General features: G+C 37.7%; 1 protein-coding gene across 1 annotated transcript in view; it reads right to left on the bottom strand.

The window, feature by feature from the left end:
- The window catches only part of LOC139309855 (vomeronasal type-2 receptor 26-like), a 53,195-nt gene that overhangs the window by 21,370 nt on the left and 14,834 nt on the right, over positions 1-16,991 (bottom strand). Inside the window, exon 2 of the mRNA XM_070934053.1 lies at positions 1,157-1,334. Coding sequence (XP_070790154.1) covers positions 1,157-1,334 — 178 coding nt within the window. The remainder of the gene's footprint in view (positions 1-1,156; positions 1,335-16,991) is intronic.

Below are 16,991 nucleotides of genomic sequence, written 5' to 3'. Positions count from 1 at the left end.
ATTTATTTATTTATTTATTTATTTTATTATTTATTTATTCATTTATTGTCACATGTAAATGACTAACCCTGTGATTGATTAATGTATATATCAAAAGGATGTAAATATTAATTCCCTTTTCCAATAACCATCCCCCCATAACTCCTCCTTACCTTTGCTCCGCCTCCTTAGTATATAAGCCCCATCCTGCTCCTTCATCCCTGTGCTCTCTCTCCTGTCATGATACCTGTTAAGATGTTTAATAGAAACAATAAATATATTTATTAGAAAAGGAATGACTTCTATGAGTTATTGGGCTTGATCCTTGAATCTATGTAACAAATTGGTAGCAGAGGTCAGTTTTATGCCCATAACTCTGAAACATGACTGAAAGCAAAAAGAGAATGAATACCAGAGAATATTCAAAATTAATGGCAGCGCAACTGTCACCACCGGAAGCAATCCCAGAGGGAACAACAAACAAAAGAAAACCAGCACCAAATTCCAAAACTACGCCAGAAAACAATGACAGGAGAATCGAAGAAGAGACAGATGCCACAGCAGATTCAAACAAACTGAGAAAAAACATATTGAAAATACTAAACTCACCTACCGACAACAAAGAACTCATCGAAAACCTTGGACAACTAATTAAACAACACGAAGCCGCAGATGGAGCTCAAAAATTGAACATGAAGGCCACAGAAACCAGACAAACCAAACAACAATGGCCAGTATGAAACTGGCGGGAAAATTTTGGCGCCCATTTTTGAATGGTGGCCATCTTTAGTCGAACAAACAACAAAGATGGCCGACTGTATACTAAGGGATGACCCGAATCCAAAATGGCCAACACAGACTCAAACCTATTTAAAAATAAAAGAAATAAAAACAATACCCCACTCACAAAATCAACCCACTGAAGCCGAAATAGATAACGCTATTAAAACTCTCACCACGGCTTTTGGATCAGAAATAAAATTACCACTACATTACCCTAACACACTAAAAATGTCCGAAGAAATTACAGACATTGAAGAAAAAATAAACAAACACTATACAAAGGGTGCAGACATCACCACAGAAAAACCACTGACACTATTCAATCCGGACACTAACTACAGCCTTCCACCGCTAACGCAATCCCCAATACCGAAGGACTGTGAAAAATACTTACCATCACAACGATATCGCCCGATTGACCAGGACATCTACCCAGACGATCCATCGATGATCCAGAGGACGACTCGATTCCCAGCTGACCACAGCCGGCACCCCAAGACTGAACATGGGCCTCATCCAGTCGAGGTAGGCCCACGCCCAGGAGCAGCGGCGACAGGAACCTCTCTTGACAACTTCAGAATAAAAATGAACTTCGCACATGCACAGAATGACCTAAAGGAAAGAGAAGAAAAAAAAGTTCAAGCCTGTCTTTTTAAATTGCCTGCAAGTATTCCATTACCATACTGCTGCTTTCCTATGATTCAGAACCATGGACAGCCACTCTCAGTAAGTAACACCTCACACATCTCAGGGGCTTTACCCATCAACTTCCCTATTTTAAAATTAGATGGAACCAATTTCCAAGAATGGAATCAACAACTCCAAGTCACTTTTCTAAAAGAAAACTTACTTTTCATGATTACTGACCCTCCAGAAAACACTTGGACACTTGAATTGGACTGCCTACATCACAAAGCATTTTACCTACTAATAGCTAGTATTTCCCCCAGTATTTCCCCTAGTATTAACCATTATTTAACTGTACCAGAACTAATACAATGTATGTTTGACCTATTCTACAGCAAAAATGTAGTAACAACAACTCGAATCTCTAGAAAGTTCCATTCTGCTAGACTTAGAGCAGGGACTTCACTGAGCGAACACATATTGAATTTAAAGGCTACCAGGGCAGATTTACTACAGAGAGGAGAAATTATAACAGAAGAAAGCATGAAGAGCATTATTATAAATTCACTAGACCCTAGTTGGGTTAATTTCATAGCTCAACTAGACAGTATTACAATAGGGCATCTATCAATAGAGACACTAAGGAACAAATTAATTGCCGAAGATAATTTAAGAAAAGATAGATCACTACACCACAGAGATAGTAGAATTATTAAAAGGATAGAATTCAATAGCAGAGATAGGGACATGCCTGAATGCTACATATGTGGCTCCAAGAGTCATTACAAAAGAGATTGTCCAAAAAACGTTAGAGGAAGAGATCATTACCAAAATAGAGACAGACAAGAAAATAGACATACACACTCAGATTACAGATACAGACGAAATGACTCTCCCGTACCAAGGGATAAGAGAAAATACAGAGATAATTCCAAAAAAAATCAGTCAGGAACTCTTTATGGGCTAGGGAATCAGAAATTCTACATCAATCCAATAAAAAAGGAGAATCCTTGGCTTATAGATTCAGGAGCCACTAATCACACTACTTATGACAGGACATTGCTCACATCTTTACAAAAGAAAACTTTATAATTAAAGTAGCCAATCAAAATAATGTTTTGGTAACTGGGAAAGGAAACATACATATACATGGGATAGGTGAAATAGAGGGGGTACTTCTTGTCCCCAAAATACCCCATAACATACTTGCAGCATTGAAGCTGAGCAGGGATTTAGGCATAGAAATCACCATTAAAGAAGGGAAGGTATACATGACAAAAGACAAAGTAGACATAAAGGGAATTACAATTAGCGGAAACCTATCATATCTTGACACAGAAAGCCACAATCAATCTAGCATTAACTCATTAGCTCATCAGAACCCGCTATTTCCCCGACTGTCTTGCCGCGATGCCAAACCGGAAGGCTCTAAGCACCCACAACTTCTGATTCCACTGATTAATTGTCCTCACTGTTAGGAACTTTCTGCTTAATTCCAGGTTGCTTCTCTCCTTGATTAGTTTCCACCCATTGTTTCTTGACTTGACTTTTGATGTTTTGGAAAATAAGTGGACCCTCTCCTCTTTGTGGCAGTCCCTCAAATACTGAAAGATTGCTATCATGTTCCCTCTAGTCCTTCTTTTCCCTAAACAGTCTCAGAGATCTGGAGGTCAAAAAGCCCCATCACCATAGAGTGCATCCACACAACCAGAAGAAGGGAAATCATGTCTCTTCAAACCAGGGATGGGCTTCAAAAATTTTAGCAAGGGTTTCTCTGCCTGGTTGCTGAGTGGGCATGGCCACAGTGGGCATGGCCTAGTAGGCCTCCTGCACCATGGCTGGGGGGGGTGTTTTTGCCCTCCCTGGGCTCTGGAGGCTTTTCTCGGGCCTCCAGGAGGGCGAAAACGGCCTCCCCCGGGTCTCGAGGCCCTCTGGAGGCTAGAAACGGTCCCGTTTCCAGCCTTCCCAAAATTCTGGTAGGCCCATTTGTAGGCCCAAGTGTGTGCCCTACACTTACCTGTATACAAAACGGGCTGTGTGGCGACTCCTGGGAGGGGTTGGGAGGGCCGGACCAGCCAGGTGTGGGATTTGGGGGTTTGGGTGAACCAATAGTAAAAAAGTGCTTGAAAAAGTAAAATAAAAAATATGTTGGCCATGCCCACCCAGTCACATAACCCCCCACCAAGCCTTGCCCACAAAGCCACGCACACAGAACCGGTAGCAAAAAAATTTACATTTCACCATTTCTTTCTCCATGTTAAAATTTAAAAACATTCCAGGTTTTCAAGCTAGAGTGGCATCAAACTCCATAGCTCTGGGTGACCGTACCTAGCAGCCCCTGGAGAAAAGAAACCATGTTGAAGAGCAGCAGAAGTCAACAACAACACTGTGTCTTCCTCCAGCATCATTTTCTGGACGCGTCCTGACAGGAAAGACCACAACCGATAGAGAACCCTGCCCTCAGGGACACATCTGTAATTTTTCACTAACATGCTGTACTCTGGCTTCTTTTCTGCAAATGGAGCCAAGGAAGGAGTTCATCATCCCCAGAGGAAAAGTTGCTTCCCACTGTAATTATCACCATCCTGCTCTTTGAGATGTCTTCTACTTCTCCAGTAACTGATGTAAACAGCAGACTGAAGCAACATGGAGGGAGGTTGCCTCAAGGAAAGGATAAAGGCTTTCGGTCACACTCTGTGTTATCTGAATTTTAGGACAGGTAGGGGCTGTGCTGTTAAATGTACCTTTCTCTCTTTTCCAGGTGAAGCTTGGTTTGTCTCTGTCTGAATCAGGAAAGTCACTGGCTTTTATGAGAGGGCTTTTAATTCTTCCTGTTCTTGTTTAGAAACAGGAAAGTTATTGATTCAGCCCTACAAATGATGGACCTCCTGCTTCTGCTTTTGGTGCTGCTGTTGTCCCAGCCTGTCTCGGGAAAGCTGATAACGAAATGCCCGCTGAGTTTAGAGCACCAGGGTGCAAAAAAACCATGGAGTTATTACAGACCAGGAGACCATTTCATTAACATAATCATCGCTGCATCAAAACTGGTGCATATAACGCTCCCTTTCAACGCAGAGCCTTCTAATCAGTTTGACTCGTAAGTCATCCAGGATAATACAGTTGCATACCCTCCATTTATAATTCAAACACTCTCATTTTGTTCTCCTTATTCCACTGGCTCCTATATTGCAGCACATGTCCTATCTACTTTCCTGAATCATGTTGATTTCCATGCTTTCTTTGTCTTATTTTGAGGAAAGGACTCAAGTCCAAAGATGGGACAGAAAAAAGTCCACATTATTTTCCTCTCCCCATTCAGTCTTGAATTCGTGATTTGAATACTGTACTGACTTTTGTTTAAATTAGTTATTATTGTGGTTTCTCCCTGCCCGGCTCATTTCAAATACAGCTACTCATTGATATTTATTCCCGATCCTTATAGAAATACAGGATGACTTATTTTTTACAATTGGTTTCTGAGTCATTTTGAAACATCCTCTTCCTTCTATGGTGATTCCACTTTAATCATTCATTTATTTCAAACTTTGGTTAATGGCCAGATGAAAATTAATATTGTTACAAATAATGGTGCATTTGCGATTCTTAACCCAGGAGGGGGCCCGTATCAACTCCATCTCCCCAACATTCATTAAAATTAAATGGAGATGGGTGAGTATCATTTGTCTCTGGGTTTGGAGTCAGTGTTGCCTTAAGATTCTGTAGGCTTCAAGAGACAAAGTGGATTAGATTGAAAAACAAATATGTTGTTGGTTCTGTTGATGATGATAGAATAGAGTAAAATAGAGTAGAGTAGAGCAGAGCAGAGCAGAGCAGAATAGAATGGAATGGAACGGAACGGAACGGAACGGAACGGAACAGAACAGAACAGAACAGAACAGAACAGAACAGAACAGAACAGAATAGAATAGAATAGAATAGAATAGAATTATTATTGGCCAAGTGTGATTGGACACAGAAGGAATTTCCCTTTGGTGCATATGCTCTCAGTGTACATAAAAAGACAAGATACATTTGTCAAGAATCATAAGATACAACACAATGATAGTCATAGGGTACAAATAAGCAATCAAATCATATTAGGAAACAGTCGATATAAATTGTAAGGATACCAGCAACCAGGTTACAGTTGTACAGTCATAAGTGGGAGGAGATGGGTGATAGGAATGATGAGAAGATTAATAGTAATGCAGACTTAGTGAATAGTTTGACCGTGTTGAGGGAATTATTGTTTGGCAGAGTGATGGCGTTTGGGAAAAAACTGTTCTTGTGTCTAGTTGTTCTGGTGTGCAGTGCTCTATAGAGTTGTTTTGAATGTAGGAGTTGAAACAATTGATAACCAGGATGTGAGGGATCTGTAACTATTTTCACAGCCCTCTTTTTGACTCGTGCAGTATACAGGTCCTCAATGGAAGGCAGGTTGGGAGCCATGGTTTTTTCTGCACTTCTAATTATCCTCTGAAGTCTGAGTCTGTCTCGTTGGGTTGCAGAACCAAACCAGACAGTTATAGAGGTGCAGATGACAGACTCAATAATTCCTTTGTAGAACTCGATCAGCAGCTCCTTGGGCGGTTTGAGCTTTCTGAGTTAGCACAGAAAGAACATTCTTTGTTGTGGTTTTTTGATGATGTTTTTGATGTTGGGTGTCCATAGCAATATCACTTAGACTTATATAGCACTTCACGGTGCTTTTACAGCCCTCTCTAAGCGGTTTACAGAGTTGGCAGATTGCCCCCAACAATCTGGCTCCTCATTTTACCGACCTTGGAAGGATGGAAGGCTGAGCCAACCCTAAGCCAGTGAGACCCGAACTGCCAAACTGCTGGTAGCTGGTGAACAGCAGAAGTGATGATAATAATGTGATCATTTTTACAGGAGTTTATCTATTGCTCATTCAGAAGTGCAATGCTTCATTTTCACTAGTCAAGCAAAGATATATTTAAAAATATAAAATGTATTTTAAGATTGATGATGGTGGTGGTGATGATGATAAAATGAACATTTTTTACACTAGAATATCCTCTGATCAGTCTAGAATCCTACGCCATATTTTCGCTATTCAAATGGTCAGTAAGAATTCCCCGCTCCTGCACAATCTCACACTTGGCTACAACATCCATGACAACTATTTCAGCACGCTTGGCACATCAGATGCCTTGCTGGACATCCTCTCTCCAGGAGAAGCCAATGTTCCCAACTACAGCTGTGGAAAGAAGGACAACCATTTGGCTCTTTTTGATTCAACTGGCAGGGACATCTCCATCCAGATATCAACATTAATAGCCCCCTACAAAATCCCACAGGTTTGTATGTCTACCTCTCTATCTAGTAAATTGGGTGGATTGGTAGGATGGGTAAGCGATAAATCCAACTATACCTCCTCTCTGGAATTCAATCAATCAATCAATCAGAATAGAGCTGGAAGGGATCTGCTAGTCCAATCCCTTGATCAAGCAGGAGACCCTACACCATTTCAGACAACTGGATGTCCAGTCTCTTCTTTAAAATCTCCAGTGAGATTTTTAAGATTTCCAGAAGCCTCCACAACTTCTGAAAGCAGTTCCGCTGGTTAATTGTTTTCACTGTCAGGAAGTTTCTCCTGTTGTAGGAAAATCACGGGACCAGACCAAGCACTTCAATGCAGGAAAGGTTTATTATGCATAAGGTTCAAACAGCAGTTAAAACAGCAAATTGTCTGAACCCCGAAGGGTGTACAAAGGTGTTGTTTTTATACTCTATATTACGTATACATTATCTGGGTGTTACATTCAGACATATTTGGTCTTAGGAGGAACCGAAAGACGCCTAGTCCAGACATTTAATAATAGATAAAAGCAAAAAGGGAGTCACATGAATATACTGCGAGTTACTTATACTTATCAAATGTTATACATGACATTTAGGGTGGAATGCAGAAGTGAACAACAGGATGCATCTGTCTGGGTCAGTCTGCTCTTTTGAGATAAAAATACGCTCTGTCATCTCAGCAACTTCTTACTGGCATACAGAAAAATATTTAGCCTTGACCAAAGTTTCAGGCCTACTTACTCAGGCTTTGGGGTTTGACCAAAGAATGTTTATGGACCTGAACGTTTATCCTCTTCACTCCTAAATTCCAGGTTGCTTCTCTCTTTGATAAGTTTCTATCTATTGTTTCTTGCCTTGCCTTCTGCTGCTTTGGAAAATAAGTTGGACCCCTCTTCTTTGTAGCAACTTCTCAAATACTGGAACACTTCTATCATCTCAGCCCTACTCCTTCTTTTCTCTAGACTAGCCAAACCCAAGTCCTGCCACCATTCATAAAACTGTATGTTTTAGTTTGTAGGTCTTTATTCACCTTAGTTGCTCTTCTCTGCATTTTTTCCAAAGTCTCATTATCTTTTTTGTAACATGGTGACCAAAACTGGATGCAGTATTCTAGGTGTGGCCTTACTAAGGATTTGTAAGACTTTACCAATACGTCATGTGAATTCAAGAGCTGTTTTTCTCCATGGCCACTCTAGGTGTGTTGTCTAGGGATGTGATTGATATTGTCTCTGTGTGTGTGTGTGTGTGTGTGTGTGTGTGTGTGTGTAGCACCCAAGCAGCCATATAATTTCATGACAACATCCCCATTGCTTTGGGGGCTTCTCCTGCACACTTGTGAAGGTGAGGAGGGGCTTTATGTCCAAACAAAGGGTCTTTTTTTTATTGAAAAGTTTTACAAAAAAACCAAGAATTTTCTTCCCCCCCCCATATTCCCCCCACCCTTTCCCTCCCCTCATCCCACCCTCCCCCCCAGACTTCCCAGAGCAAAATACAAGGTATTTCATTTAACAATCATAAACTAGATTAACCTACTTATCCTCAGACTACTAACTCCCCCCCTGAAACCTTAACTCCACTATAGATAACATCATACTTCTAATACTTAACGTTCATTCATAAGCTATTTGATATTTTCTTGTCTGATACTTATTTTGAATATAATCAATCCATCTTCTCCATTCCGATACGTATCTTTCTTGTGTATAGTCCTTCAAGTACGCCGAGATTTTCACCATTTCTGCTAGGTTCGTTACTTTCAATATCCACTCTTCAATAGTAGGCAAAGAGTCCTTCTTCCAATATTGCGCTACCAACAGCCTAGCTGCTGATATTAAATTCAAAATCAATTTAGTCTCTGATACTGTATAGTCCGTAGTTATACCCAATAGGAACAATTGAGGAGTAAATTTCAATCTTCTTTTCAGAATATTCTGCATCACCCACCAAATTTTTATCCAAAATGCCTTGATTTTCTTACAGGTCCACCATATATGATAATAGGTTGCGTCATTACATTCACATCTCCAACATTTAGCTTGCAAATTCGAGTACATACATGATAATTTTTTAGGATCTAAGTGCCATCTATAAAACATTTTATAAAAATTCTCTCTCAAATTTTGTGCTTGCGTAAATTTAACATTTCTGACCCAAATCTTTTCCCACGTTTCCATCATCACTGGTTCCTGAAAGTTTTGTGCCCATTTTATCATACAATCCTTAACCAATTCCGTTTCTGAATCTATTTCCAATAATGCATTATACAACCTTTTAATATGCATCTGACTTTGATCTCTAATCTGTTTCACCAGATTTTCCTCATTTTGCATAACACCAAATTTTTGATCTTCCCTCCATCTAGCTTGAAGCTGACCATACTGAAACCAAGTATAAATTATCCCTTCTTCTTTTACTTCATCTAAAGATTTCAGTTGCAACTTACCCCTTTTCAAAAAAAGAAGCTCTTTATAAGTAATCACCTCTGTTTTTTGCTCTATACTTATATTTTCTATTGCATGTCTGGGATTTGCCCATATGGGTAGCTTATAATTTAGCTTATATTGGTACTTTTTCCAAACCCTCAACAACGCATTTCTAAGTATATGACTCTTAAACACTTTATCCACTTTTTTTTCATATAACAAATAAGCATGCCATCCATATAACAAATCATAACCTTCTATGTTTAACATTCTTTCTTCAGTTAAGTTAAACCAATCACTAATTTGTGATAAAGCAGCTGCTTCATAATACAATCTTAAATTAGGCATTTTAAGACCTCCTCTCTCACGTATATCCTGTATAATTTTCAGTTTCACTCTTGGTTTCTTCCCAGCCCAAATAAAAGTATTAACCCCTTCCTGCCATTCCATCAAATTTCCATCTTTCTTAAGCACTGGTATCATTTGAAACAGAAATAAAAACCTAGGTAGCACATTCATTTTTATTGCTGCTATCCTTCCCAGTAATGATAGTTGTAACTTTTTCCAATTTTCCATTTCTTTCTGTACTTTTTGCCAAAGAATTTCATAATTATTTTTAAACAATTTCGTGTTTGAGGCTGCAATATATATGTTGCAATATTTTCAGGATCAGACTCAATAAAGATAATAGAAGTTAGAGATTTAAATATATCTCTTTTTAATCATAATAGGCATTCTATATTCGCTGAATATTCAAGATAGAAGCAAGGAAAATGGGGAGGATGGCTCCTTATATATACAAGGGGTGGAGCCAGGAATGGGAGTGGTAAATTATGAATACATTAAAGTCCAAAGAATAAGTTAACCCCTGATGTTCCATATATACATTATTTACACATTAGAGAATAAGGCATTTACATCTGACAAATCCCCCTCTAAATGCCGGTTCGTTATACAACACCAGTTACATTCAGATTCAGGACAATATAATACATATAATTTAGAAGTTAAATATTTGTGTTGTTTAGAAGGTAAGGGTTTTGTTAATATATCAGCTAATTGTTCAGAAGTATCACAATGTATTGCTTTGATGAATCCGTCTTGAGATAGTTGTCTCACGTGCTTAAATTTTATATCAATATGCCTGGACCTTTGTCCAATTGCATCGGATCTAGATATTTCAATGGCCGCTTTATTGTCTTCATGCATAATAAATGGTAAAGTAGGTTTCTTCCAAACATCTGTGATCAAATCATTGAACCATACAAGGTTATTTGCAGCTTTAGACAAGCAAACATATTCCGCTTCTGTGGTAGAAGTGGCTACCAGTTCTTGTTTACCAGTATACCAGTAAACTGGACAATCGTTCAATAGAAAAACATAACCAGAGGTACTCTTTCTGCATGATGTATCACCAGCCCAATCTGCATCAGCATAACAAGTAATTTTTGGTTCTTTGTCATTATTTGGTTCCAATATTAAACAAAAATCTAATGTACTTTTCAGATATCTTAAAATTCTTTTGACAGCTTCCCAATGATACAAGGTTGGTTTGCTAACATATCTTGACAATAAATTGAGAGGTAATGCAATATCTGGCCTAGTCCAATTAGATATATAAAGGAGTGAACCTATAACTGATCTGTAAAATGTGTTGTCTTTAAACTCAGGGGAAGATTCATCAGTGTTTCTAAGAAAATCAGTTTGCATAGGTGTGTCACATGTTTTGGCATTATTTAAGTTACATTTGTTTAGGAGTTCAATAATTTTATCTTTCTGAGTAAGTTTGAATCCCCTTTTAGTTTTGTTAATTTGTACACCAAGGTATTTATTCACTCTACCTAGTGATTTCAATGAGAAATGTTCGTTTAACTTATTTACAAAGATTTCCCTGCTCTCTTTATGCTTTCCAATATATAAAATATCATCCACATAAATTAATACAAATTCAATATGATCATTACTCTTTTTTACAAAGAAACAGTTATCAGCAGTGGTGGCGTTGAAATCCATGGTCTTAAGTACTTTTACCAAACAATCGTACCATCTTTTGCCAGATTGCTTCAATCCGTACAGACTCTTATTTAATAACCAAATTTCGTTCTTATTAGTGTATTGACTGTGTGGTGCTCTTACATATATTTCCTTATCTAATTTTGCGTGTAAGTATGCAGTCTGTATGTCATATTGAAACACGTCCAGATTGAGTGCAGATGCTACTACAAGAGCTGTTTTGACACTCTCTGTTCTCACTGTTGGTGAATAAGTGTCAGTATAGTCTTCTGGATATTTTTGTGCATAACCTTGTGCAACTAGTCTGGCCTTGTATAAGGTATTACCTCCTTCCAAATTCTTAATTTTATAAATCCACCTGGTACCTATAATTGTTTTATCCTTAGGTGCGATCGCAGGTGTGAATACATTTAATTCTTGTAAACTTTCCATCTCTTTTTCCATAGCTAGTTCCCATTTTTCTCTTTCTTCACGGGGAAGTTTCAATACTTCCTCATATGTATTAGGTGTTATTTGTTCTCCATCCATATGCATTATGTAATCTTTGTATTTATTTGGTATTTGGTTTCTATTGTTTCTAATATTTCTTTCAGGTTTGCTATGGTTGTCATGCAAATATCTGGCTTCCTTTTTTGTTAATGTGTCTGTCTTTATTTTATGCTGACTATTTGTCCAAGTTTTGGTTTTGTTCTTACTTTTGTTAATATTTTGATTTTCTGTTGTTCCTTCCTCGCAAGATATATTATCTTTGCTTTTATTAGGAAATATTTCATTAAGGTGCAATTTAGACCAATTGGCCTGCTCATGGAACACAGCTGTTCTGGATACTATAAATTTGTTATTATTATCAATGAATCTGTACCCTTTGGTTCCAGTTTCATATCCCATGAATCTTAATCTTCTGGATACGTTTTCTCCCTTTCTTCTCAATTGTTTAGGTATGTGTACGTCTGCAGTAACTCCAAATATGTGCATGTGTGCTAATTTGGGTTTTCTATTGTACATCACCTCATATGGTGTCTTATTCACAATACTGGACCATGTTCTATTTTGAGTGTAATTTGAATAATGTAAGGCTTCTGACCAAAATTGTTTGCCTAAACCAGCATCCTCTAATGTGCATCTAATCATGGTTTGTAGTGTGGAATTCTTTCTCTCTGCAATCCCATTTTGAAATGCAGAAAATGGATTGGACGTGAAATGTAGCATCCCTCTATCCTTTAACCATTGGGAGAATTCTTTAGACATGAATTCACATCCCCTATCTGTCATAATTTGTTTTATTCTGATATTATGCTGTGTTTCTATGCGTTTGTAGAATTCCTTAAATTTCTGAAAGGTTTCATCCTTGTGCTTTAATGTGTAAACAAAACCATAGCGACTGTAATCATCCACTATTGTTAGGAAGTAACGTTTTCTATAGGTAATTGATGGAGTTAATGGACCAACTAAGTCCATATGTACCAAATCAAAAATATTGTTAGTTGATCTGTTAGATTTTTTTGGTCTGGGACTGGTTTTTAGTTTGGTGGATTTACATACTGAGCATTCCAAATAATTTTCACAATTTTTTATTTTGACACCTTCTGCGTGTTCAGTCATTTTTTGTACTACGGGAAAGCTTGCATGTCCTAACTTCCTATGTAAGATGTGAGCACACTCATCATGAATTGGTTTACCTATTTTTGGTTTCTTCTCATTGTGTGTATTTTTGTTATCATGAGTTATTTTACATTCATCATTGTCACTGTTACTGACATTTTCATCGTCTGCTTCAATACAATCTTCCATATTTGAATCAATGTTATGTAACCATCTTTCTTTGGTTATCAGATAGGGTAGACCCCCTTTTATCATCACAGTACCTACATTTGTTTTGTTCTTTTCTATAGTTGCTTTCCCCTTTGAGAAAACTATATTGATGTCAGATTCTCTGCTTAGTTTTATAGCACTCAGTATGTTGTGAGGTATTTCTGGGATTAATAATACCCCCTCTATTTTCCCTAAACCAGGCAAGGTCACATTTCCTCTGCCTAATACTTGAACCTTTTCTTGATTAGCTACCTTTATCACAAACTTATCTTCTGTAAATGAGGTTAATATACTTTTGTTGTTAGTGGTGTGATTTGTTGCACCAGAATCAATAAGCCAATTATTGTTCTCATCTTGCTGTGTTCTGGTGCTGTCTTGTTTATTTAGCCCATTTAGTGACCCAGATTTTCTCTCTTTTGAATTTTCTCTACCCCTTCTACTTTCTCTGTAATTTGGTGGACTTCTATATTTGTGTCTATCTGTGGAAGATTGTCTGTAATTGTATTTGCTCCTATATTCTGGCCTATGTCTCTCCCTTGGGACTTTGGGACAGTCTCTTCTACTGTGTTCCCTGGATCCACAATTGTGGCATCTAAAGGCCTCATTATATTTATCTTGAAAGACTACTTTCCTAAAAGATTTGTGTTCTGTTTGGTTACTGGAACGATTTTTTCTTGAATTGTCTTCTGCTATCAATTTGTTAGATAGACTTTCTATTGATAAATATCCCAAATTAATGGTATCTAAGTGTGACATAAAGCTATCCCATGATGGATCAAGTGAATTGATAATAACACTTTTCATTGTTTGATCTGAAATCACTTCCCCCCTCAATTGCAGCTCAGCTCTTATTTTGTTTAGATTTATCAAATGCTCACTTATAGAAACTCCTGGTTTCACTCTAGAAGAAAAGAAATCCTTAGACATTCTTGTGGTTGTGGCTACGCTATCGCTGTGAAATAGATTAAACATGCATTGAATTATTTCTGATACAGTTAGGTTTGGTTTGATGCTATGATACATTGCAGGAGACACGCTAGAAATTATTATGAAGAATGCTCTATGATGTAAACAATCTATTTTTAAAGTCCAAGGTCTTCTTGGAGGACTAGTTATAAAGAATAGTAAATTTTCTTTCATGAAAATAACCTGAAGCTGTTGGTACCACTCTTGTAAATTAATGCCATCAACTCTAAGTTTTGGGAAGTCACTGGGTAAGTTCCCCACATTATTTTGTCCATTACTTACAACCTGAGGCAGTCCGTGGTCTCTCAAGTGCAGGAAATTACAGAACGGCATTGGGATGCTTGTAACGAGTCTGCGCGGTTCTCTGGCCAGTTCAAGTCTTTCGGGGCCGTCTACGTAGTTTTGCACATGCGCGTTGCTCATTTCTTCTTTGGCGCCGTTGTGGAAGGTTCTCTCCATTTCAGCTCTCTCGATCCGCTCCTCTTCAGATGAGTCGGTCTCTGGCTCGGTTTTTGGGGCTTTGGTGATGGCGACGGTTCTTCTCTTTCTCTTGTGTGCGCTGGCACTCGATTCTGTCTGCGGTGTAGGACGGAATCGGCATGGCTCTCTGGGCTCGGGTGTCGTCGTTTTCGAAGTCAGGATGGGAGCGTGCAGGTCTTGAGTTGTCGGTTTGATTTCTTGCTTCTTCGTTGATGTCTTGGAGATTTTCAATCTTGGCCCAAAAGCAGCAAAAAGCGTTTTCATTGCTGACTTTACTTGAGACTTTGTTAAATCGTCTTCACTTTCTGATTTTGGTTCATCTGAAGAGTTTGAGACTTCTTTTTCACTTTCTTCGTCTGATAGCGTTTTTCGCGCCAGAAATTTTGAACTGAGCGTTTTGATTGGCTCTGCTTCACTCTCTTTTGAAGTTCGTTGAAACCAAGATGGCTGCCGTTCAAAATTTCGCGCGAGGTCACATCTTTTCTTTTTTACAACTATTTTCTCAGTAGTCATTTCACTCACAGTTTTTTGATCTTTGGGTTTTTCTTTAATGACGTTTTTCTCTCTCGCTGCTCCGCTGTTCCTCAGCATCTCCTGGAGGTCCGCGATGAGGCTTTCATCATTCTTTTGGCTTTTTAGTATCTTTAATATCTCTGACCTGAGTTCGTTATTTTCTATCTCAATTTCTTCCTGGTCGTTGTTTTCACTCATCAGTTCTTCTTCTTCAGTGGTGTATTCTTCGGATTCTCTCGAAATCGCATTAGTGGATTCGTTGATCATCTCTTGATCAGTTTCTATTTCTTTGCTGTAGGTCCTGGTGTTGGGCCTATCTTTCTTGGACATTTTTAATTACTTATTGAGTCAATTAACCATCCTCTGCTACCAGCTTGTTGCAATATTTTCAGGATCAGACTCAATAAAGATAATAGAAGTTAGAGATTTAAATATATCTCTTTTTAATCATAATAGGCATTCTATATTCGCTGAATATTCAAGATAGAAGCAAGGAAAATGGGGAGGATGGCTCCTTATATATACAAGGGGTGGAGCCAGGAATGGGAGTGGTAAATTATGAATACATTAAAGTCCAAAGAATAAGTTAACCCCTGATGTTCCATATATACATTATTTACACATTAGAGAATAAGGCATTTACATCTGACAATATACTCCTAGATACTTAACCTTTTTAACTATTTCAAACCCCGTTATTCTCCCTAAGTCTTCTCTTTGAGTTATGGACATATTTTTAGTTATCATCTTTGTCTTATGTAGATTTACTTTAAATCCAGATACTTTGCCATATTGAGCTACTATGTCCAACATATAGGGAGCCGCTTCTATAGGTTGAGATAAAGTAAGAACCAGGTCATCTGCTAATGCTCTTAATCCATAATCCTGCTGTCTAATTATAATTCCTTTTATTTTATCAGAGTCACGTAATTTATTCAACAAAACTTCTAAAGTTAAAATAAACAACAATGGCGACAAGGGACAACCCTGCCTAGTCCTTTCTCAATTTTAAACACATCTGTTAAACCTCCATTAACTATTATTTGTGCTGTTTGTTCCTGATATATTGCTCTAATTGAATGTATAAAATACTCCCCAAAATGCATTTTTTCTATTATCTTAAACAGAAATTGCCAATTCAATCGATCAAATGCTTTCTCTGCATCCAAAAATATGAACGCTGCAGGGACCTGGTTGTTTTTTTCCAGATATTCCAATAGGTTTATAATTTGTCTAACATTATATTTCATTTGCCTCCCTTTTATAAAGCCTGATTGGTCATTATGAATTGTTTGTTGCATAACTGGCATTAGTCTATTTGCTAATATCTTAGCAAGAATTTTATAATCCGTGTTCAAAAGTGAAATTGGCCTAAAATTTTCAGGTTTAGTACAATTTTGATCTTCCTTCGGGATCAGTGAAACAAAAGCTGTTCGCCAAGAGGGTGGGACTCCTCCCCCTAATTGAATTTTACAAAATAGAACTCTAAGCGGTTCTACCATTTCAAGCTGTAAATTCTTATAATAAACAGCTGTTAATCCATCTGTTCCCGGAGCTTTCCCTATTTTTAATTGCTTAATTGCATCAGTAATCTCATCAGAAGTTATTGGTTGATTCAATCCTTCCCTCTGTTCCAACGTTAATTCAGGAATATTCCCTTCCTTTAAGTATCTATCTATATCTATACCTTGTATTGAGTCACTAGCATATAACTTTGTATAAAATTCTAAAAAAACCTTTTTTATCATATTCTGTTGGTAAACTTGCTTACCTCTAAATTCTATCTTACCAATGACTCGTGATTTCTGTTTTTTCCTCAACATGTAGACCAACCACCTACCTGGTTTATTGGCATTACAAAATGTATTATGTTTAGTATATTGTAAGCTAGTTGCCACCTGATCAGCCATTAACATACTAAATTGCCCTCGTAGTATATTTATTGTTTCTTTTACTTTCTTGTCTTCTGGATTAAATATAAGTAATTGTTCTTTCTTTTTTATTTCTTCCTCTATCTCTTTCCGCTTCTTTTGTTCTTTTAATCTATGTTTATTATTCATGTGTATTAAC

The sequence above is a fragment of the Pituophis catenifer genome, unplaced genomic scaffold, assembly GCF_029215685.1.
Source record: "Pituophis catenifer annectens isolate HBS135680 unplaced genomic scaffold, rPitCat1.0.hap2 SCAF_2, whole genome shotgun sequence".
NCBI lineage: Eukaryota > Metazoa > Chordata > Lepidosauria > Squamata > Colubridae > Pituophis > Pituophis catenifer.
Note: the sequence above shows the minus strand (reverse complement) of the source record. Positions and strands in the feature narration are given on the sequence as shown.